The sequence below is a fragment of the Nilaparvata lugens genome, chromosome 3, assembly GCF_014356525.2.
Source record: "Nilaparvata lugens isolate BPH chromosome 3, ASM1435652v1, whole genome shotgun sequence".
In the NCBI taxonomy this organism is placed as follows: Eukaryota; Metazoa; Arthropoda; class Insecta; order Hemiptera; family Delphacidae; genus Nilaparvata; species Nilaparvata lugens.
The window spans coordinates 15,372,957-15,395,374 of NC_052506.1; the positions used below are offsets into that span (position 1 = coordinate 15,372,957).

General features: G+C 35.3%; 1 protein-coding gene across 1 annotated transcript; it reads right to left on the reverse strand.

The window, feature by feature from the left end:
• Positions 1-31: 31 nt before the first annotated feature.
• On the reverse strand, positions 32-22,077 carry LOC111051482 (flagellar attachment zone protein 1). Its single transcript, XM_022338005.2, has 9 exons — positions 21,922-22,077; positions 15,490-15,669; positions 14,586-14,730; positions 13,341-13,549; positions 9,693-9,839; positions 8,335-8,594; positions 5,228-5,419; positions 1,987-2,149; positions 32-314 (listed from the first exon to the last, which is right to left on the reverse strand). The coding sequence occupies exons 2-9, from the start codon at positions 15,661-15,663 to the stop codon at positions 210-212; spliced, it is 1,395 nt and encodes a 464-aa protein (XP_022193697.2). The 5' UTR covers positions 15,664-15,669; positions 21,922-22,077; the 3' UTR covers positions 32-209.
• Between the last annotated feature and the right edge of the window lie 341 nt (positions 22,078-22,418).

Genomic DNA, 22,418 nt, shown 5'->3' on the forward strand with positions numbered 1-22,418 from the left:
GAATGAAGTAGCGAACAAAAACAATTAAACAAATATTTATAATAATATATTTATTTAAGAAAAGAACAAAATAAACAAACAACTTGTGATTTATTTATATTTATGAATGAAATGGTTAATGATTGTTAAATTCAGTTGATTGCAAGACAACAATAATAGCTACCGTACTTATAAGAAATTATTTAAAATGCTTGAATATATTCTTGAATTTAGTCAACATGAGTCTGATTAGAAATGGAAGACTTCATGTTTTCAGCCGTAAGGTTCCCAGATTCTAGTTTCTCTAATAATACCTTCTTTTTGTACTCTTTGAGCTGAAACCAAAAAGTAATTTCTTAATTAAAATATTTTTCTGACTTAATTGAAATTGAATATTGTACAAGCTAAATCGGTAAATCGCTTGCTGCTGCACTAAAGAAGGAAATTCATTTTCAAAGTCCATAACCACTATTCACAGCAGAAGAAGAAAACTGTTAAATGTTTCCTTTCTGAAGTTAAAGCTACTTTACAGCTGCTATAGAAAGCATAATATACAGAGTGGGTGAAACGGCTTAGATCTAGAACGGCTTAATATCTCATACACAAAAATAATTTGACGGTGGGTGTGATTGAGGATCCTACTCAAATTGAAAATACTACTTTATAATTACTTTAAAAATCTGGTCCGCCATATTGAATGCAACTTCATTTTTTAAATAGGAAGGTGGTCGTGCGATACATGATTTCGATAGGGAATTTGAAGTAAAAATGAATGGTGGAAACCGCATATCGATATCTCAAACCGTTTTGGAAATATTCACATTATTAATCAATACTATCCAAAGCAGAAAAGAGAGAAAGAAGTCTGAGAACGGCTTAGTATATCATAAAAAGAAGTGATTACAAGGTAGGTGTGATTGGGGATGTTACTCGAATTGAAAATACAACTTTACTATGACTTTATTCACATTATCGATCAGTACCATGCAAATCAGAAATGAAATACATGAGTGGTATTGATTAATAATATGAATATCTTCTGAACGGCTTGAGATATCGACGTGCGGTTTTCGCCATTCATTTTTTCTTGAAATTCCGTATCGAAATCATGTAGGCTATCCAAGATGGCGGACCAGATTTTTAAAGTAATAGTAAAGTAGTATTTTCAATTCAAGTAGCATCCCCAATCACACATACCTTGTAATCACTTCTTTTTATGATATACTAAGCCGTTCTCAGACTTCTTTCTCTCTTTTCTGCTTTGGATAGTATTGATTAATAATGTGAATATTTCCAAAACGGTTTGAGATATCGATATGCGGTTTCCACCATTCATTTTTACTTCAAATTCCCTATCGAAATCATGTATCGCACGACCACCTTCCTATTTAAAAAAATGAAGTTGCATTCAATATGGCGGACCAGATTTTTAGTCATTGTAAAGTAGTTTTTTCAATTTAAGTAGGATCCCCAATCACACCCCCGTCAAATCACCTTTGTATATGAGATATTAAGCTGTTCTAGGACTTTTCACCCATTCTGTATAATAATTAGTTGTGCTTCCTTTCAGCAGCAAACTTACCATCCAAAAATGATTTATAATGCAATGTGACCTAGTTTTATGGATTTATTATCTTTTTGCAGTTAGCAGTTAAGTTACATTCAAATTTATGTTTTTCTTTGTTCAAAAATCATACATACAATAATTACATAATATTAACAAAAATGAAGAGTACAAAAGAACTTAAAATCAATATAAATTGTATTAAACAAATCTTCATAGAGCATAGAAGACTGAAGGCAAAGCTTGTGAGTTTTTAAAGCATAACATCATAAACCTCTCAAATCTGCACGGGCATTTAGTTTTGAGTATTGTTAGATAATTATAATATATTATCCACACCATCTAGATTGCCTACCGGCCTAGATTGATGTGTTCTTGGATTGATATTTTTTTGTATAATTCAACTTATTGCAAAAAAGTATGTTGTGAAAGACTTCACTCACCTTTAAACGATCCGCTTCATAGTATTCATTGCATTTGTCTATGATAACCTGGAATTTGTTTTCATTTTCTTTTATTTTTTTGTCTAGAGACTCCAACTCGTTGTCCAGTTCAACTCTTTTTGCCATCAATTCATTATATTTTTTATGAACAGATAATTTTTTACTGAAAATGGAAAACAATAATAAAAAGTTTTCTTTTATCAATTTGATTTTAAAAACAGTCAAATAATTTACATGCCAGTGTAGTGGATCCAATTCAACCTGCTAAATTTCAAATGTGTGAATGTGGAGTTATGGAGGAAAGAATTGGCTTATACACGTACGGGATAGGAGATTCACGAATGACGCATCATCACGTCTGAACTACTGGACTGATTTAGGCTAGACGCACACCAGTTAGTCAAAACATGATCAGTCACAATACTTCACATAGTTGCTTATGAAGACATGTCTAATTGCAATGACTAATCAGTGTGAGTTGCGTCAAAAGCAATTTTATACATATGCACTCATAAGCCAATACAAAAATTAAAAACATTCAAAGAGTCAATATAACTTGTTTGGCCTATGTAGCCGGGAGACATTGCTGTGTCCGGCCTGCAAAACCTGAGCTTCAAATTGAGAGTTCAAAATCCACTCATAATGTAATGCACAATAACACTTTCATTTTAAGGTTGGAATACATTTGAAATCTTGCCTTTGAAATTTCTTCATGAAAAATTCACTTACAAAAAAAAAACGTTTTGTTCTTAAACCTTTAGAACTATTTGATAAACACATATAAAACATAAAAGTTGTCCAAAAAATGAGATAAATATTAAATTTTGTTATAAAACTAACAACAATGTGAATTATTGTGATTAAACGTGTCTGATCATGTCTTGACTAACTGGTGTGCGCCTAGCCTTATCAGTGTGAGTTGCGTCATAAGCAACAATGTGAAGTATTGTGACTAAACGTGTCTGATAATGTCTTGTCTTGACTAACTGGTGTGCGCCTAGCCTAATCAGTGTGAGTTGCGTCAAAAGCAACAATGTGAAGTATTGTGACTAAACGTGTCTGATAATGTCTTGTCTTGACTAACTGGTGTGCGCCTAGCCTTATCAGTGTGAGTTGCGTCATAAGCAACAATGTGAAGTATTGTGACTAAACGTGTCTGATAATGTCTTGTCTTGACTAACTGGTGTGCGCCTAGCCTTATCAGTGTGAGTTGCGTCAAAAGCAATTTTATACATATGCACTCATAAGCCAATACAAAAATTAAAAACATTCAAAGAGTCAATAACTTCTTTGGCCTATGTAGCCGGGAGACATTGCTGTGTCCGGCCTGCAAAAACTCAGCTTCAAATTGAGAGTTCAAAATCCACTCATAATGTAATGCACAATAACACTTTCATTTTAAGGTTGGAATACATTTGATATTTTGCCTTTGAAATTTCTTCATGAAAAATTCACTTACAAAAAAACGTTTTGTTCTTAAACCTTTAGAACTATTTGATAAACACATATAAAACATAAAAGTTGTCCAAAAAATGAGATAAATATTAAATTTTGTTATAAAACTAACAACAATGTGAATTATTGTGATTAAACGTGTCTGATCATGTCTTGACTAACTGGTGTGCGCCTAGCCTTATCAGTGTGAGTTGCGTCATAAGCAACAATGTGAATGAAGTAATGTGACTAAACGTGTCTAATCATGTCTTGACTAACTGGTGTGCGCCTAGCCTCAGTGTGAGTAGAGTCATAAGCAACAATGTGAATGAAGTATTGTGACTAAACGTGTCTAATCATGTCTTGACTAACTGGTGTGCGCCTAGCCTTATCAGTGTGAGTTGCGTCATAAGCAACAATGTGAAGTATTGTGACTAAACGTGTCTGATAATGTCTTGTCTTGACTAACTGGTGTGCGCCTAGCCTTATCAGTGTGAGTTGCGTCAAAAGCAATTTTATACATATGCACTCATAGGCCAATACAAAAATTAAAAACATTCAAAGAGTCAATAACTTGTTTGGCCTATGTAGCCGGGAGACATTGCTGTGTCCGGCCTGCAAAACCTGAGCTTCAAATTGAGAGTTCAAAATCCACTCATAATGTAATGCACAATAACACTTTCATTTTAAGGTTGGAATACATTTGAAATCTTGCCTTTGAAATTTCTTCATGAAAAATTCACTTACAAAAAAAACGTTTTGTTCTTAAACCTTTAGAACTATTTGATAAACACATATAAAACATAAAAGTTGTCCAAAAAATGAGATAAATATTAAATTTTGTTATAAAACTAACAACAATGTGAATTATTGTGATTAAACGTGTCTGATCATGTCTTGACTAACTGGTGTGCGCCTAGCCTTATCAGTGTGAGTTGCGTCATAAGCAACAATGTGAAGTATTGTGACTAAACGTGTCTGATAATGTCTTGTCTTGACTAACTGGTGTGCGCCTAGCCTTATCAGTGTGAGTTGCGTCATAAGCAACAATGTGAAGTATTGTGACTAAACGTGTCTGATAATGTCTTGTCTTGACTAACTAGTGTGCGCCTAGCCTAACTTGAAATTTTGCATATAGATTCTTAATTTACTGAGGATGGTTATAGGTCTATTTTAAATATTTCAGTAGGTCAAGTTTTCAGTTAGTACAGTTCTTGATTAGCTCCTTGTGGAGCACGGGTTACCTGCTAGTAAAATAATAAAATTCTACATGTAGGTTGAAAATCGAAATTCTGACTTTGAAATGCATCAATTCAGTATTTGCTTGATTTGCGTTTTAAACTGTTCATGTTTTCTTGGATTTCTATCCAATAATTACCAATCTACATTTTCAATTATATAAGATACACTTCAACAATAAAAGATCTCATCTAGACTTGAAAACATTCAGGGAGTAGATCAAGTAGCCTATACCTTAAGGAATATTATTTTTGGAGCATGAAAACTAATAGAAATGACAGTAGATGAGGATTACATCTTGTTTGAGGAGGCAATTTCAAGATTTTCTTTGGACTACCAACATAGGTTATCATTTCATAATATATGAAGTTGGGACCGAAAACAGTTGTTACTTCAAATAAGCACGGACGAAGCTTGCTCCGAATAAATTGCAATAATTAATAAATACATTACAGTATTTCTGTCGACAAGAATTGTTTTATCATGAATTACAAATTAGATAGCAAGTTTTGCATTCAGTAGGAAATTATTCAAGACTCATAACAGACGTAATGCAACAACAACTAACCAATGATTCTCATTTAAAGCTTCCTTCAATGATGATTCTTCCAAAGACCATTTCAGTCGCAAACCGTTCAAATGCTCTTCACTCTTATCAAGTTCATAAGTGGAATTGGTTGTTTGCGACTCCAACAATTTCACATTATCTTCGATTGTAGACAATTCCTGAGCCAACTGCGCTTGTTCGTTTGTTACTAACCTGAAATTACATGAATTATTTGTTAATCAAGGCTGCACTAAATTACAATGTTTAAAATTATCATAGATTCATCAAGATATTAAAACCAATAATTATTGTTTTGCGAATGGATGCGGGGGGGGGGGAGATTTTGTGTTTTTAGGGATTGACACAGAGTGACGTCATCATGTCGTTCGACTCTTTCAAATGTGCCAATCCCATATCCATATTCTGTTAGGTACAATATTGTAGAGTCAACTCTGATAAACTTGAATGTTCAATATTTGCGCATTGCTAATTGAGTGTGAACGTAGTTGAAGTTTGTACATCTCATACATCCATTAGAAAACCTATACGGTACAAACGTCAATTAAGTTTTAAAAATAAGACAGTAACAGTAATCGGAATTACATTTGAATAATACAAAGTGCGCCAGAGAAACCTTTGAAAGGTAAATAAAAACAAAAGTACTTTAGTTATTGTTTTAATCTTTTTTTTATATGAGAATAAAGTTTCCCAATTTTTTTCATGCAGTCTTGAAAATTTACATCAGATCAATGGCGACCCCCATTGCGCATACACTGATGACCTCGATTTTTGAAATTTGTATACACTCGTTGCAGTATATCAATCGGTATGTTGGCAATGGCGTCTCGAATGTTGTTCTTGAGGTGTGCTATGGTCCGTGGTCGATCGACATAAACCAGGGATTTCAAATAACCCTATAAAAAATCACATTGAGGAAACGCATGTGGAAATGAGCCACGTCACTGTAAAAAAATAACCGCGTCTTCAGACAGGTTGTCAATCAGCATATCACATACATTTTGACGGGCAACAAAATCGCGTTCAGTCAATTCTTGAACAACAGCCAGTTTATAGGGATGAAATTGAAGGTCTTCATGGAAAATTCGTCGAACAGTGGAATCAGGAATTGGCATAGCAGCTGCGTGTTTGCGAGCCGAACGCCGGGGAGAACGCATAACTGACTGCCTCACTCTTTCGATATTTTCTGGAGTTCTGATGTCTTGTTGAAGTCAATTTCTGGGTTTAGCGACACTTCCACACTCCCGAAATGAGTTAACCCACGACAGAATCGAATTACGGCCAGGAACGAGTCTGTGAGGAGGAATTTCAAATCGAGCGCAGAAGGCATGTTGCGTAGCAACAACAAGTGACCGACCATTAGAAAAGAAACTCTCAACTGCGAAGGCCCGCTGCTCTCTAGACCAGAGCATGATGGCTACTTACTTGAGAGAGGGCGAATTTGAGAACTTCCCCCTCCAGATGCGCCTCCTCCTATGAGGACCAATTCACCGCGCAGGAATTTTTTCAAATAAGTAATTTTCTCTGGCACACTTTGTATAACTAATTAACTGAGAAAAAAATATGAAACTATGATGAGTGAATGCTTTGTACTACAATTATAAAATTGAATTTACAATTTTTTTTTTCAAGAACAGCGTCAAATGATTATAAAATACAATTTTATCAGGTAGTGAATTACACTACCGTGGAACAGTAGTCAAGGAAGACTTGCTGTGCAAGGTAGTTTGATGTAAAGGGATATAAAATCAATAAATGAGCATCAGAAAGAAGAGAGAGTGGATTCTAGAATATACTGTGGATTACCACGTGCATTGACTCTTTGATGAATAAAGTAGCTTTGAACTCTGGTAAGAGTTTTGTTTCATTCGCTTAAGATCTCAGGTTGGGTTAATTTATCAAACCCACTGTTGTGTTAATAAGCTCACTGTTGGTAAGATATTTTGAAATAAGAGGTATTGGAAATTTCATACCTGAAAGATTAGTCTGAATCAGCACACACTTGAAGGTTGTACCATAGAGAAACAATAGCGTAAGTAGATGACCCATGGTAAAGGGCGTTTACGTCGCAACTTTTACTGTTATCTCAAGCCGATATTCCACTTAGTTCTTTCCGGTGAAGATGTGTGACGCAGGTAGTCTCTCATATTGTGCCGTTCGTACACTCTCACCCCAACAAAACAGTAGAAAATGACAATAATCAACAGTAATTGGCTTGAGATAACAGTACAAGTTGCGACATGAACGCCCTATACCTACCATGGGATATCTACTTACGCTATTGTTTCTCTATGGTTGTACCTTATAGATGGAATATCAATAATAGTTTTAATTTCAGTTATGAAAAAATCTTCAGAATTATCAATAACATGTAAACTAAGTTATGTGATAAATATTAAAAATCGAAATAAACATTTCCTGAAGAAATGACTAGCCTACTCTTCACTAAAATTGAGTATACATAGGGAGATATATATAATAGATTCTTTGGAATGAATTCATATAAGGTTAATTTTGGTTAAGGTTAACTTGCGCACCTATAATTTAAGAACAAATAGAACATTCTTTAGTAATCCATTCTTAGTTTACTTTACATATTTATTTACATTACAATATGAGGGCACCAGGAAGAAATACTTCCCATAATAGCCCTCTTGACACTAAAGAAATTACTATTCTAATACAGTAATAGTATAATAGAATATAGTATAAGTCTAATCTAATATGAAAATTCACTAAATTAAAGAGAGATAGAAACTACAATATTTTTTAACTAAAATAGAAGATGAAAAAGAGGAATATGATTATGATAAATAATAAGAGAAAAAGAACAGGATCATTATGTCAATATTTTGAACCAACAATTGAAGATGATAACGAGGGGTATGACAATGATGATGATGATTAAGACGATAATGATGATATTAGAGATAAATAAAGTAAGTAAACTATTCAACTACTCTCTTTGCACCTGGGAAACTTTCAGCGCGACTTAAGTGAATTTTTACTGTAAAGTAAGCTGAATAGTTACCTATTTAACTATAGTTACTGAATAGTTACTGATAAGAATCAATTAACATCAACGGATTTATTGAAATAATTATAGTCACCTTTTTCGTTGAAGAAGATCAACTACTTCTTCAAGCTTTGATTTCAAAAAAGGATATTCACTCTGGAATTTCAATTTGAAATCTAGTTCTACTTGACGAGTAGTGAGTTGCTGCTGTAATTCAGATTTCTGCTCTTTCAAATTACTGGCTTTCATTTTGAGTGTTTCCAAACTCAAATGCTGGGAAAAGCCAGTTGATGTGTTGTGCACATTTTTGTGAACTTTTAGCCTCTTCTGAAATTCTTTCAAATCATTTTCAATCTGAAAAAAACAGAAATATTATTACAGCTTCGATTTCACCAGATGATAATGGTGCCTATTGTGATACGCTGTGGATAGTTTTAAACCTTTACTCTTGCATACTTCAAAATGGAAGGAAAACTTCGTTAAAACTCGGAATGAATTTAGCAGTCAGTATAAATAAATTCAGTAATGAGGGATCTGACTCAAATCGGCCATATAATTGTATCGTTGCTTCAGATTTTCCAAGTATCCTAATTTTTTATAGCAAGAAAAGCTAAAATATAGAAGTTAGAATTTTTAATCGGTTATTAATTCTAGCTTCCTGTTGATAACAAGATTTATTTTTTCTACAACTGCGCGTAAAGAAAGAATTTACATACTCAATTCTCCTCGTAAAACAGCTTATTTCTGAGGAGAATCTACTTTTTCACTCGCTAACCTTCTGCGCATGCGCAGTAGATTTTCTTTACGCTCGCTGATCATTCGCGCATGCGCAGAAGAGTTTCTTTACTCTCGCTAATCAGCTGATGGTAAGCAGCTCGCCAAAAAGTCAGATCTTAACCTAAAAAGTCGGTAATTGTAACTCCACCGATATAAGTAATTTAACAGGTTTGGGCAGTTGTAGAAAAAAAATTTGTATGTAATTCGCGCGTAATGCTTCTTTATCGCTCTTGCAAAATTATCACGCTCCGCTTCACGTCGCGTGGTAACTGTTTTGCGCGAGCGATAAAGTCGCGCATTACGCTCTTAATACATAAATAGCTATTTTATCATTCTAATTGAAGTAGCCTAACCATGTTTAAAGAATGCTGCAATCATTTGTCATAAAGCGAATTGAAATAAAATTCGTAGTTTAAAATTAAATTATTGATAATGTTTGAATAGTGAATAAGTTATATAAATCAATAGTTTTAAATTAAATATTTATAAATTAATAGTTTTTGAAAAGTGAATAAATATTATAAGACCACTTTGAAAATGGAAAACTCCTCATTGGCCGGAGAAGAACCCAAAATAAAATAAAAGGACTAACCTTTCTTGGATGGTGTGTATTTAATGATTGATTACCTCTTCTGGATCATTATTGTTAAGAGATTTATACCCTTGATCACTCACCATCTGCGTTTCATTGTATTGCTTGTCACGAACTTCGGTGATCTTAGTAAGTTCTGTCTTGACCCTGTCACACTGTCCCTGCCATTTCTCTTTTTCCTCGTTCAATTCACTCAGGGAGGCAATCCTTTTACCTATTTGAGAATCAATCTAAAAACAAATTAGACCAATAGCATAGTTTTCATTCCTGGCAAATTCAGGAAGCATTAAATACGTGAGTGCGTGACGTCACAACTGATGTAATAGAAAGTTTTCATTCTCTATTTGTAAAAATATTACACATCATTTGAATAATGCAACAAAAAATTATTCACCACCATAATTCATATTGGGTATAGGTATTTGTTATAGAAAGTATAGCAGAAGTAGGAGTTCTTCTTTGCTTGCGTACTAATGAGTTAAAGAAAGACTAATTAATTAAAACCAGTTTGTAATCGTGTTTGCAAAATTCAATTTGTATTAATCTTATGTGCTATATCTTTAATGTAGGGTTTTCAAGGCACGACGACGCACTTACATATTAAGCATATGTAATGTATTTACATATTTTGTATGTACAAAAATGTTGGTTATTTCTACATGAGACGCTTAAATGTTTCTGCTTGGCCTGCGTGGATAATGCTGGGCAGGTTGGTGAGAAATGAATGGATCCATAGTGAGTTCCACTTCATAATGGCAGTGGAGAAAGATAGGAGAACAACGTTGCCGATCCTCAGTCTTGTCAATGCCTTCTAAATCCAATTATCCAATATCGTGATCGAAGACCAGGCTTCCCCGGATAGATCGGTAGATCCGGATAGATTCTTTTGCAATCGGACCATACAGTCATCAGCAACGTCAATAGAATATTCATAACACTTAACACTTAATTTATTATAAAGTACCTATGTGTGAAAAACTCCTCCAAAGAATAGAAGGAGTTTGCACGCAGAAGATCAAATAGTGGTTTGCCGAACAAAGAGACTGGATATTTTTTTATTGACTCTGGCAACCTTTGTTCCCAAGACTTCTGAACTTTAGTTAATCGTGTACGTTGGGTATCAAAGTTGTTGTCTTTGGCGGGTGTTTTATGAATGAACCATACCTCTTGTGTTCATTTTACTCTTATTTTTATGTATATATTGGGCAACAATATAAATATATTGGTTGTAGACCGTTAATATTCCAAGAGAAACAAATAACGGTTTACAATGTTCCCTGAAAGTTGCCCCCACTATTAACCACACAACTTTTTTCTGGAGAAGAAGAACATCAGAAACATGACTACTTTCACTCACAAGTGTAGGATACCATATGACAGAAGACTGTGGAACAAACTAAAAAAATATGACAGGTTTATTAATGTAATATTAACTGTTCATTCTAGTTTAAAATAATCGATTTTATATTTTATTAAGCAAGAAATTATATTTTTCAATAATTTTATAATGAATTTTCATAATTAAGATGAAATATTTCGTTAATTATTATTTCTACGTTGTTAAAAGACGATCTGGCAACAGAGCAAAGCGAGAAAGAGATAGCTATCTGCTTTGTTGAATGATGGAAAAGGATAGCAATACCATTGCTAATCAAACACTGCCATTTATAACGTGGACCTCACTATAGTGTTAGGTAAGTTCCTAACGGAGTTATCTTGAAGGCCGTAAACTTTGTTAGCGAAGCCGATTCAAATCTAATAGTAAAAAACTTAAACTTGAAACTTATACCACATTTTTTACTCACATGTAGGGAAAAATCTATTGATAGAAATTTAGAACTGTTGGACAAATATATTACAATGATGACAGATCTATTGGAGAGTCAAGATATTGAGTGAAAAACATAAGTAATTAATTTTTCGCCCCACTTGGATGTAATGAGCTGGTTTTCGTGCGTCATATGGAGGCCGAAAGTGATTGTTTTCTGATCAGGCCGGTAAAATTTTTACGGCCCTAGGGCTGTAAAATAGCCTTGAAGTCAGCTGATTCTGATTTGATGTGAACGTGTTTACAAAATAGTTTATGAAACGGAATCTGTTTATGCTTCTAGAATTGAATAAAGTATTTTGCAATAAGATAATATCATTTTATTTGGATGAATGAAATACAAATAAGATATTATAAACTATTCAAATTCAATTTTCAGAGTATAATAGAATCTAACCTCAAACCTCATAGTACTACGTTTATCACGAAACCTGGTGGATAATTTTGGAACTAATTGGGCAATATCCATGGTGCTGAACGTTTTCACAAATAGTTTATGAAACTGAATCAGTTTATGCTTCTAGAATTGAATAAAGTATTCTGTAATAATATACTATCATTTCATTTGGATGAATGAAATACAGATAAGATATATATTATAAACTATTCAAATTCGATTTTCAGAGTAGGATAGAACTTCTAACCTAAACTTCCGAAGTCGACAACAAGCATTGTTGACGTTGACATTCAGTTTGGCCAAATTTCAAGTGTGCTAAAACAGCTGATCAAAAAACTTTTTATTATTCGTGTTTATTATTCAATAATAATTAAAACATTTATAATAATATCATCTTATTTTCATCTAAAAGAATAAAAAAGTATAAACTTAACCTCTTACATAATTATTGAACATAATATTTTAGGTTATTTAGACAAATCAGAATAAAAATAAAAATACTTGGACAATTTCCTGATATTCAAATTACCTCAGATTTGCTAGAGCTATGACCTTCCACTTTTGCTTTTGGAAGTGCTTAATAAACAATTATTCTCAAATATATATTGTTTATTTTTCTGTGTGGCGAAAAATAGCGTTCGCACCATGGGCAAAAATGTTTTTCCGGCTCTCAATCTTTTCTAGTCCTCGGCCTACGGCCTTGGACTTGAAAACCGATTTCGAGCCGGAAAAGTCTCATTTTCGGCCCTAGGTGCGAAATATACTATTTGTCACCTATTAGTCAAATATGAATTTCAAAGTATATCTGCTGTGTGTAATGTAGCCGATTATTTGACATGAATTTTTACAATCCGAGAGCATCCATTGTTTAGAAAATTAAAAATGTCGACGACGGTGAAAATTCATGACAAGTAAAATTGGACTGAAAAAATGTATGCCTCTTGGCAGACGGTTACGAGGACGGGACCTGGAACTATCTACAGCAGATAATCGGTCACGGCTCTACCCCTCTGTTCCGTGACACCATTTTCCTGGTTCAGTGAGTTGCTAATATTATCAATTTAATTATTATATATTATTCATCTTCTTTATTGAAGGCAAATCCTGTAATTATTCTATTGTTTGTTTAAAAGGTTTTCTTAATATTATTTTATTTAAGTTTCCAGTTTCATTTTGAGTTACAATTTAATTAAATCGATTACTTAGTTCGCCAAAATATAATCTTTGTTTATTCTTTTAAAATATAGTTCCTTTCTCATGAGTTATAGAGTTAGATCAATTAAACCTCTCGCAAGCCAAGCGATTATAAATTGTTACTATAATATCAGCTCAATACCATACATAACATAACCCCAATTACCAAAAACAATTACCCCATTACATGTGAATATTTTGCTGCATACGAATTTTATTCGCCTTTTTCATTCGCAGACGGCATTTTTCATTTTTAATTAGCTATAATAAAGAGAATTCTCTAATAATAATGAAGCTAACTGAGTTCCTTACATTGGAAGGCCTGCTCTCCTCGGCTTTTATTTGCTTAGCTATCTGACTGATGTCTTCCTTGAATTTATTTCTCGCTTCAAGCAAGTTGTCCCGCTTTATCCTGGCATCAGCTACGCGACGAAACACCTGGCGAAGGGACGCCAGCGAATGATCAGCAAACAGCAGGAAATTCATCATCAGACGAATGTATTTGAAGGTCGATTTTGGCACTAAAAATACAATTGATAAAAAATATAATTGAGATACATCGCTAGCATAGCTATGCAAAGTTTCGATTATCAGTAAAGGTTTATCAGAGATCAAAATTTGACTAGGGATTAGTTTTTTTTTGTTTTTTGTACCTACTTAAATATATAACCAAGTAAATACTTTTCAAAATGTAATCAACTTTTTGTTAAGGGCTACTCTTATTCGTCTGGAAATTAAAAATCTAAGTAACCTTTTTTTAAAAACTTTTATTCACAACATGTTACAACATATCAATACCATTTTCAAGTGGCATTAATATGTTGAGACATAGGTTAATTCCATTGCTGCTTCCCCTCAAAAATATTTATGAAACTGTTATTGATATTCCGCTATTGAAAGTTGATATACTGCTATTGAAAGTTGAAAAAATTGTTCTTAGATTTTTAATTTAAAATATAACTATATTTGAATACTGCAAAATCGTTCACTATGCTTCATACACTGGCGATTTGCTAAACATTACTATTATAATTACAAATACCGGTAATCTATATCATCACTAAGGTGATCTTACAAAATCCAAAGTGGAAGAATTGGCATTGGAATTTGATTAAAATTTTCAGTTAAAACTGCTAATTCCAATAGCTCAAACTAGAGCTAAGTTGCTTGATAGCTATGAGTGCTGTCAGTAGGCCTATCACTGAATACACTCATAGTACGAATATAGACAATATAATTGATAGAAAATGATGTAGCGACCTTTATTGTAATATCAATCAGCTATTGATAATGGCCCTATTGGTAATTTTCAAACAGTAGACGCCTTAAAAGTAGTTACTTATATAAAGTAGATAGCATTTATATACGACACGTCCAATCATATTTTGTTGTATTAACAATAAATAGGCCTAATAAGATACATCTAAAACTGAATAATTCACCAAATACAATTCCAAAAAATATTCTTACCTTAACTTTTAAGTCTATTGATGGATTATTGTTTGTCAAAAAGTGATTGATTAGAATATTGTGTCTTGTGGACATTAGGCTACTTACTTGGGTTTATGAGATGCATTACACAGAAATCCTGGAATCCAGGTATCTGAAGGCATTTAATTGCTTCAACCATGTTCAGAGCCGGAATATGTTCAGAAAACATCTCAATGTTCCCTCCCAAATAGTCTACTTGCTTCATTTGAGTCTGCGTGAAAACAAAAAAATAATAATTTAATCAGAGTTTGAAAACAAATAATCAGAGTTTGAAAAATTTTATTTGAAAAATGCAATTGGAAAGCATGAATATAAGCCTGCTCATATGTAAAAAATATCTATAATCGGTACAATCTTAGCGCGTGATGCTTATTCGTTTTTACGCTCACCGATAAAATAATATGGGAAGAATTTTGTCACTTATTTATTCTTGATACTTCTGTAGTCTTCACCAGCAGCCAGGGCTGCGGGAATCGTCATATTTCTGCAGTAATTGTGAAAATAGTACAAGGAGTCTGGGGAACTCTTCAAGTGTTATACATTTGAAATGCTTTACTGGCCATATACATACTAAATTATCTTATTTATGATTGTTGAACAATATGCTACCTATAGTCTGTCCAGACTGCCATGAGCGCTGAAAGATTAAGGCGACCCTCGCTCCCTCACGCCCGGCCTACCTGCGCCATTGATATACTATGTATACTATGTAGTTTACAGGTAGGCAGACCGTCCCTTTACTCACACACACAAAAGGAGACTGCGCTTGTGTGTGTGTGCTTGTGAGTAGTAGGAGGGTCGGCCTAATCCTTCAGAGCTCATGCCTATTTGGACAAGTATAACGTCCATGCCATCGACGGGATTTGAACCCACAAACCAAGCAGTGCTAGCAGACCAAACCTTTGGGAATTGGAAAAAATAAATCTGAGAGTTGAAATGTGAATGATACAGAGATAATTTCAGTACTCACTTGCACAACTTGAGTGACATCAACTCCAAACTCTGATAGTACAATACTATAGAATTTGGTAATCTGTGCTTTGGTGGGATTCTTCAGATCTTTTTCAGTGATCAATGGAGTTCTGTAAAAATCGTGGATATCTGCCACAAGTTTCCTCTCAGGATTGGGAGCACACGTAGCCATAATCAACTTCAACACAAAAAAAACATAGTTAAATAATTAATTGAATCAAGTAATTAATAATTTTTTAATGTATGTGAATAATAAGGCATAGTTTTAGTGTTGGTACCTTTCTGTGGTCTCAATTTACATATTTGATTGGTAAGTTACTGCCTATTTTCCTTGCAATAGATTCAAGCATAAATTTGAGGAATAGTCAACATCGACATAATGCAAGCACCAAGTTGATCATTGATCTTTTGCAGTAGGCTCAACAAATACACACCAATTTATAGAAACCAATATTTCTTCATTATTCTACCAGATAGCTTCAAAGAACTCAAGCTCAACACTTCACAAAGTACTAAGAAAAGGTACGGTATTTCATTGCAAGACCGTACACGGTGACGGTGAACTTCAAAAGTGTTGAGCAAATGCTCCAGTTCATTCATACAATTTTGAGTATAAGCTTTCACTTTTGAGCAAATGCTCAAACTATTTTTTGATGAGCATAAACAAATCGAGTCTTACCTGTAGACTCCTATCAACTAATTAATATTATAAAGGTATTCTCTATGAATGTTTATACTGAAAGAACTAAGATCAAATAAACAATACTTTTAAACAATAAACAATAAGCTTAAAACAATAATAAGCATAATTAAGCTTAAGCTTAAAACAATAATAAACAATAAGCATGAGCAAAAGGTTTTGCTCACGTTTATTCATAGAAAATTAAGCATATGCTCAATATGTTCGAAATTTCGTGAAAATCGTTAGAGCCGTTTTCGAGATCCGTAAAACATAAATAACCAGATATAAAATAGCCAGGTATATACAAAAATTGCTCGCTTAATATATTGAATAGAATTAAAAAATCTGGTGTGGTGCACTCACATAACTTTCCTTGCCGTTATGAAAATTGATCCCCTGACACTAGTGTTCACGCGCATCTCAAGTCTACTATTTAAAGATCTGAGCCAACTGGTGACAGGACAATACGCTGGAGACTCACGAGGTCTGCTATTTCTTCATTGACCGAGCGAAGTGAGGTCTAAGATTCAAGTCGACGGTTTGGCATTTCTCTTGATGTTTAAATGTTGCGCATTTACGGCGAAACGCGGTAATAGATTTTCATGAAATTTGACAGGTATGTTCCTTTTTAAATTGCGCGTCGACGTATATACAAGGTTTTTTGAAATTTTGGATTTCAAGGATAATATAAAAGGAAAAAGGAGCCTCCTTCATACGCCAATATTGGAGTAAAAATCAGATTATAGAATTATTCATCATAAATCAGCTGACAAGTGATTACACAGATGTGTGGAGAAGCCAGTCTATTGCTGTATTTCCATAAGGTCTATAGTTTCAATCAGGTACTTGTGGATGAGAATACTGCGTGAGGTCTACTGTTCACAGAACTCAGCTGGAGGCTTTTTTCGAGGAGAATGGCCTGTTCTCCAACATGCAGTTTGGTTTCCGAGTTGGGAGATCAACAGTGGGTGCAGTCGACCATGTGGCTGAGCGGATTGATGCTGCCTTTGAGGATGGTGAGTCTCTTGCTCTGGCTCTGTGTGATCTGAGCCGAGCTTTCGACTGTGTGGACCATCACATTCTACTTAGAAAACTCAGTTTCTACGGTCTAAGGGATTCGGCCATTTCCATCTTGGACTCATACCTTTCTGGAAGGACTCAGCTTGTCTCCTTCAGTGGTGCAAACTCCCAGACCCTTCCGGTGGCTTTTGGTGTTCCTCAGGGATCGGTGCTGGGGCCTACACTGTTCCTTGTCATGATAAATGACCTCGACGACAATGGTTCTTCTCTGATGTTTGCGGATGATGCATCACTTCTGTCATCGGGTCTGAGCTAGAGCGGATTTTGGAGGCGTCTGCAGAGCATCTTCGATCTGCCACTTCATGGTTCCTCGCTAATTGATTCCAGCTGAATGAGGACAAGAACCAAAGGATCATCTGCAGCTTGTCACGAGAACTGCGTGACCCTCAGAATCCAGTAAAGCTGCTGGGTTTTGTCTTGGATTGCAAACTCAGCTGGAACAGTCATTTACAGCAGGTAACCAGCCGACTCTCTGGCATTTGCTTCCTGCTGCTCAGGATGAGGGGCCTGGTGACAGAGAGGTATCTCACAATGATGTATCACACTCTCTTCCATTGCCACATCACTTATGGATTGCTCCTGTGGAGTTATTCGGCAAGGGCTGCTGATGTCCTGAGGCTACAAAAGAGAGCTTTAAGAATTATAACAGGCAGCGACCATCTTGCCCACTGTAAGCCCATCTTTTCTCGCCTTGGTGTACTGACTGTCTTCAGCCATTACATCCTCCTGTGCTTGGTGTATGTCAAGAAGATACAGCATCTCTAGCTGCCCGTAGTGACATCCACCGCCACAACACCAGGCGCAGTGAGCTGTTGGATATCGCAAGGAGATGCCTCCACCAATCACAGGCCAGTTACAGGATTGCCGCCCTGAAATTCTACAACAAGCTGCCTAATAGTGTGAAGCAATTGGATGAGGCCGCCTTCAGGAGAACCGTCCGGAAGATACTGTGTGCAAAGGCATATTACAGTGTAAACGTATTTATGTGTGATAATTTGTTTTTTTATTGAAAGCGTGAGCACTGGATCACTGCCATCTGAACTGTTACAGAATTTTCATGGGTTTTGTACGTGTTTTGATTTTTTGACGCAATCGATCCCACAACTGTGGGTAATGGATGAAGCTGAAGGTATTAACTACTAGTAGTAAATGATTTAATAGAATCAACAGTTGCAAACAGTTTGCGATTGAATAATCACATTTTCTCGAATTTCGAGCTCAATTTCAATTTTAGGTGAAAATGTTACAAGACATTAATTGTAGAGATTTTCATGCTCAATCTTTTCCACTTGAATTTTTTTGTTTGAATTGTATCTGAAGCCTGATAATTGGGAAACTAAATTCAAACTTTGCATAGATGGGGCGGAGCTCCTGATTCTGAATTTTTACAGATATGGGACTTGTAGCAGTTGATAGAGCTTATCAATAACTATTCTAGGTGTGAGGGGCCGAAGCCCAAAAATTCCCGGATACAGGAGCCGACCCCTGTATCCACCTTCCACCCCTGCAGTATATAGGCCCAAAGGCCTCTCCTGCAGAACTTGCAACTCTCCCGCGCGTGCGAGCTGCTTCTGAAAACTCAGGCTGCAGTGATAGTATGATCAGCACTGAGTTAGCGTGGCACTATGGTACTCAGCATCATAGCACCACTCACTATCCTCGGCCTGTCACCAGCACTGTTTCCAGTGCCAGGGGCAGTCCGAAATTTTCCGCCTGGTGTTTGTCCTCGTCTACTGGTGCTACGAGGGCACCACTTCTAAGGGTAACTGTGGCTATTTATGAATAACATTTTTTTACGATATCTAGTCTTATTTTTTCCTCGAATCTTTAGTCTCTTTAGCCCCAGATGCCTAAGCATCAACAATAAGTCAGTCAGTCAGTCAATTAGAGATTTTAATTTTGTAGTCTTTATATGTTTTTCTCATTTTTTATTTGATTTTCTAATTTTTAAAAGTTTTTATTGATTTTTCAGAGTTTTATTAGTTCTTATTGGTTTTCATTTATACATCGGGATGTTATTTTTGTGCCACAGTACCTCATAAATCTAAAGCAAACCCACGTCAAAGTCTTGTCAGAACCTCCGTCAATACCTAGTTTGGAGCAACCAACCCCAGTCAGTCTTAGTCACGATTACTCCAAGCATTCTCCACAGTACAGCATTCATTACTCCTGATATTAGAAGTCAAGTTTCAAGTTTCATTTTGACAGAGTTTACTTATCAGTCCGGTATAAGCCCAGCACAAGCGAGGGCACGGGGTAACCCCCAGGAAGCCATGGACGGAAAGAGGCATATGCAAAGCATATCCTGTGGGCGCAGCTCAGCCCAACCCGCTCGCTGCCTCTTGACCCCTTCCAGATTTTATCTAGTAGGGATCGTGGGAGAGCTAGATCAGGGAACCACCCACTGCCCAGTGAGGCCCCCGGACAGCTGGCAGCACCATTTGACCTCTTCCAGGTTCTAGCCGGTCGAGATCGTAGGATACTACCTCATGCAGCCCAGGAACCACACGAAGGCCTCACCCACGACCCCCAGAGGCCGCACCACACCCCCACCAGACAAGAACTCACATTTAATAGAGAAGTTTCACATTTATAGAGTTTAACACGTTTATCAATTGTCATTTAGCTATTTACCATTGGAAAAACAGCACACCAGTCCAAGGATCGTGGAAAAGACAAAATTAACACAAATTGAAACAATTTCAGAGCTGGCTCATTCTAGCTGTTATTACGGTAGATGTTTGACATACAGATTTACAGACTAGTCATTTTCCATTCCAATTCTCTCTTGATATTCTCTCTAAGGTCCAGTCTGGAGCCAAAACGGCGTAAATATCTTTCTGTTGTTCTTCTGTCCTCCACATGCATGCCACACCGATACAGAGCATCTTCCTACCTCAAACACTGCTCACAACGAGAATCCTGCAGCACATGAAATTTCCGCAAGTACGCACCGAATTTCCCATGCCCAGTCAACACCTGGGTTGAGTAATGATCCGGTTGCAACCAGTACCAATCTCTTCTTTCAATAACACTTGGTATCACTTCAAACAATGATCTTCCGACTGCCGAGTTTCGCCATCGTTCCTCCCAGGCCAGCCAAGTTGCATCCTCAATCTCCCTCTTCCTTCTTGATTTTAATCTGCCTTCTGCTTTTAACTCATAAATTGTCTTCAACTCAATTGCCCTATTTGGCAATTATCAACTATTCTAGGTATAAATTTGATCAAAATCGTTGGAGCCGTTTTCGAGAAAATCGCGAATATCCATGTTTTTAACAACATTTTCGCCATTTAAGTCGCCATCTTGAATTGCATTTGATCGAAATAATTATTGTTCCTCCTTGGCTCTCCTCCTTGAGAAAGTGTTCACCTTGTGTATGACACGATTGAAGTCTCGTATCCTCCTTACCACATTTACCAACTTTGTACTAAGTATCTCTAATCTAAGGTTAAAATAAAGGCAGCCTATCTATCTCATAGGTAGAAACCAGTGTGTTGAGCTTACCAAGGTGGATGGGAATGAAATAGTAAAAATTATATCTCAAAAACTGGAGGTCCAGGCTGGAGTACCTCAAGGCTCAATTCTGGGTCCCTTACTGTTTCTGTTGTATGTAAACCAATAACCAAAAGAGTTAAAAGATCACAGAGCTCTGTTGTTTGCTGATGACACATCGCTTATCTTTAACAATTATTTATTAGATAGTCTAGAAATAAATGCTTTTACTGGAGTACAGTCAATTGTCCAATTTTTGAAGCAAAGGCAATTAACAATAAATAGTAAAAAATGTCAATTCCTACAAGTCAAAAGTAAATATAATTCAGTAGAGGATAGATAAATAAATGTGTTTGTAGAGGAAAATGAATTAGACCAAGAAGAGAAAGTAGCATTCTTGGGAATTTTATTTGACAGGAAATTAACATGGCATCCTTACATTGAGAGGATATGTAATAAGATATCATCTGGGGTATTTGTCCAGCGGCAGCTTGCTAGGCTGAATGATAAAAAACTACTGTTAACTACTTACCATGGACTTATACTATCTCATATTAGGTATGCTATTTTAGTATGGGGTAATTCATCTCAACAAAATATGGACAGAGTGTTTAAGATTCAAAAGAAGGCACTCGGATGTATAGAGAAAGTGAATAGGTTAGACTCTTGTAGGCCTTTATTTAAAAAGCTTGGTCTATTAACTGTGCCATCTTTGTATGTATATGAAGTTGTAATGCATGTGAAAACGAGTGGTGTGATCCAGAATTCAGATGTTCATGAGTATAATACGCGAAACAGAGCAGATTATCATATGGTGGGTCATAATAGTAGGTTATTTGAACAAAAACCAGATTATATTGGTAGGAAATTTTATAACAAGCTACCTTAAATCTTGAAAAGTAATGATGATGTGAAGATTTTCAAAAAACAAATGAAAAAATATTTAGTTGATAGAGCTTTTTATAGTGTACAAGAATTCCTTTCAAACCTAAACTAGGTTGAACTACTTAGTGTTAGAATTATTATATAATAACATGACTAATCTTGTCTTATACTCCATGACTGGAGTCTTTAGGACGTAATCTAAAAAAAAAATAAAAAATTGTAATATCAGTGACACTGACATAATGCAAAGCCAAAATGAAAAAAATAACGTTCTAATTGAATACTTACAAAATAGTCAAAACAAACCAATGCAAAATTCACTGACACAATAAACGATTTTACAATATTGTAGGTTATTTTTTGTTCATTCGAATTCTAGAATTAAAAAGCTCCCGCCAAGGTACTAGGCTACTAGAGTAGGCAGACAATAGAGTTGCAACTATTCATTAATTTCAAAAACTGATTTATGTGGACATTTCCTGAAAGCAGTTTACTTTACAATATTACTTATCGAAAACTTAATTCTACCTTAACAGTTGACCGAACCTAAATGTATTTGAAATTAAACTCATATAGTAGGCAACTATGAAAAATATAAAGATTAATGCCTTTCTTAGACAAGAAAACGTCAAGGCTAATCATGTTGTGATTAAGCCGATCATTTGTCAAACATGAATGTTTAAATATTATCTACAATCAGAAAGTCTATATTGTTTGAAAAAATGAAAGTGCTGAGTTCACAATGGTCACAAAGTGACAAGTTTATTGGACTGAAAAAATGAGAG